Source organism: Nothobranchius furzeri, chromosome 1 (assembly GCF_043380555.1).
Source record: "Nothobranchius furzeri strain GRZ-AD chromosome 1, NfurGRZ-RIMD1, whole genome shotgun sequence".
In the NCBI taxonomy this organism is placed as follows: domain Eukaryota; kingdom Metazoa; phylum Chordata; class Actinopteri; order Cyprinodontiformes; family Nothobranchiidae; genus Nothobranchius; species Nothobranchius furzeri.
Genome location: NC_091741.1, coordinates 96,455,483 through 96,458,359, shown reverse-complemented (window position 1 = coordinate 96,458,359; position 2,877 = coordinate 96,455,483). Strand labels below are relative to the sequence as shown.

Genomic DNA, 2,877 nt, shown 5'->3' with positions numbered 1-2,877 from the left:
TTGGAGTAAGTCTTTCCTCTGCTGGCTCACAAAGATGCTTGTGTTTTTTGAGGTTCAACATATGCAAGCAGAATATTTTACCTGTTCTCATTAGAAACATCTTCTGAACCCAATAAAAATAACCCTCAACTGAAATCTTGAACCGCCAGAATTTATTTTTTTATATAATCAATCAACAAAGAAAGGCAAAAGCTGAAAATGTCATCTAATATTAATGCAGGTTCTTTTGTAATAAACAATTCACACCTTCATCTCTTATTGTCACCACATCAACAGTTGGGCATCCCTCATTATGAGTGATCAACAGCTGCACAGAAAGGTGAATGTGCTCACCTGCTCACCATGCATGCACTGCTGTAATCCTTACTTCTGTTCGAAGACATAATTAATTAGATGTCAAAGTTTCTTTAACAACGAGCGATTGCAACATGTGGTATTTTTCTCCAAGCTCAAATAGCATTTCTAACACTGTGTTTGCATGGAGAAGTGAGACAGTTGACCTCATTTCCTTCCTTTTTACAAATATCATACCACACCTTTTGGGTTTCCGTTTAGTTTGTGGCACAACCTGATGCACGGAAAGACTGATGACAGATGGCATTCTGAATTTGTTTGCATTTTATGATTTTTTGGAGGTTGAAGCAAATGACAGAGGAGTATGGAGCAATTTCTTCTTCTTGCGATGTTAGCAGTGGGAACTCACGGTAAGATCTCCTCAAGGAAACGCAAACAGATCGTTGCTGTGGTGTAACTGATGCCTGTCTACTTATGTGCTTTTAAATGCAGGATTTTCAGCGTGGTTCCCAGTTCCTGAGACCAAATGTGATTTCACCCATAACACATCCCTACCATGCGCTCCTGTTGTTGGAGGAACCGTGTTCATCAGACTGAAGGCCAATATCACCGGCTACCAGCTGAATTGTTTCAAAAATCAGGAAAAGCTGTTTTCTTTTAAAAAGAACAAGCTGACGTCCATGGCTGCGTATGTAAACAGAACAGAGTTTTTAATCAGCAATGGGACACTCAAGTTCACCAGTGTGGAGAAGAGTGATTCAGGTCAATACCGTGTGGAGGTGTTTGATTCTGATGGAAAACATGCACAAGACATCAAATTTAATCTTGAAGTTAAAGGCAAGTGATGCATCTTTATTTACTTTAAGCAATTCATCAAGATGACTGCAGTCTCATTCAGCATTAATCAAAGCCGTAAAGATTACATGTGTGCAGTGACAGGAAATGGCTGTGGTTTAACTGCCTGTTTTCATTACGTTGAAGCTCTTACTAACACATAAATCACTGGTGTTCCAAAAGCCATAAAACAAACAAGGTAACCCTCACCGAACAACCTCCTATTTTATTAAACAAGCACATGTTATATATTGTGAATAAAGAAACAGGAATTTACAAATATCCTTTTTAAAATTTCATTTTAAGTCATAACAATAAATGTCTGCATGTGTGGTCAAGCTTATATGTGGTAAATATGAATACTACATTGGCAGTATTTTCCTATTTTTAATGGTATTTTTCTGTTTTATTTCTTCAGAAAACATCTATCCTATTGTGATCCTGGTCTGTGTGGGCCTGGGTGCCCTCCTGATTGTGTTGCTGTGTTGCTGTGTGTGCTGCAAAGTGAAGCGTCGCAGGAAGTCAGGAAAACGTCAGGTAATCATTTGAAAAGCTTTCTGATAAAAACTACTAATAAACAATGACATATTTTTATGCAAAAAAGAAAAAGAAAAAAACAATTGTCAGAGTTAAAATATTAACATTTGTTTTTGATTTGTGCAGGTAAAGGATACTAAAGAGTTATCATCTTTAGACTAGAATGACTTCAGCTCAGGGTAAACATCATCATCGTCATCACCACCAATATCATCATCATCATCATTGTCATCATCATCATCATCATCACATCACATCATCACTGTTGTTATTGTTGTCGTTTTCATCACCATAGTCTCCATCAAATACCAAACGAAAGACATGAGAACAAAACCAAATAAGCTGGACTTTGACCACAGAGTGAAGTTAGTTCATGAAAACTTAATTTTTATAAACATTTGCTTAAAAAAACTTGATTCTGATGCTTTTTTGCTCTTCATTCTTCTTTGCTTATGAATCTGGCTTTCATGCCAAGTTGTTGATCTGCTGTTATGTAAACGATCCATTCTTTGTAACTGATATTCAGAAATTCAGCCACATTTTGGTTTCTGTACTTGTCTATTTTACATTAGAGCTACAACCATTTACTTGGTTTATTCAGTTGATTTATTTGTGTTTTATAGTGAGCTGTTTTTTCGCATAATACCAAATATAATTTTGTTTATTAAATTTTTTTGCGATTTCTTATAAACTAAATTAAAACTGTTCCACAGTTAACAAAACCTAACATTCAAGGAGCAAATAGCCAACTATAACCTTATAAACAGCTTTGTGCTTTTTGCAAAACATTACACACACTTATACAGTTTTTATACTAAAATATTTAATAATGCTACATCCTAACACCAAAGCACAGACTTTGAAATTAAGCTGAATAATTTTAGTGAATCTCTAAAATCTGTCACAGTAAGAGAAATAATGATTTCCGCTGGTGCCATGTAGTGTTGGTGAAATAACTTTCTCTGTGTAAATGCTACACATGTTTTAAGATCAGTACCGGAGTGTCAATGATTAAAACAGTTTCACATCATATGTTGTATGTGTTTTGCAGAGACAATAATACTCATGTGTTTCAATAAAAAAATAATCTGAGGTATTGTCCTAATTGTGTGAGGCATTATGAGAAATCAAGCCCTGTATTCAAAATTGTGCTTAAGGAAAACAACCCTGTCACATCAGGTCGAAAAAGAAGCAGGTCAACAGGATTTAGTT

General features: G+C 35.5%; 1 protein-coding gene across 1 annotated transcript; it reads left to right on the top strand.

The window, feature by feature from the left end:
• The first annotated feature begins 533 nt into the window (after positions 1-533).
• LOC107375631 (uncharacterized) lies at positions 534-2,573 on the top strand. Its single transcript, XM_015944260.3, has 4 exons — positions 534-704; positions 787-1,131; positions 1,547-1,665; positions 1,792-2,573. Exons 1-4 carry the CDS (start codon positions 659-661, stop codon positions 1,825-1,827), a joined length of 546 nt encoding a protein of 181 aa, XP_015799746.1. The 5' UTR covers positions 534-658; the 3' UTR covers positions 1,828-2,573.
• Positions 2,574-2,877: the final 304 nt, after the last annotated feature.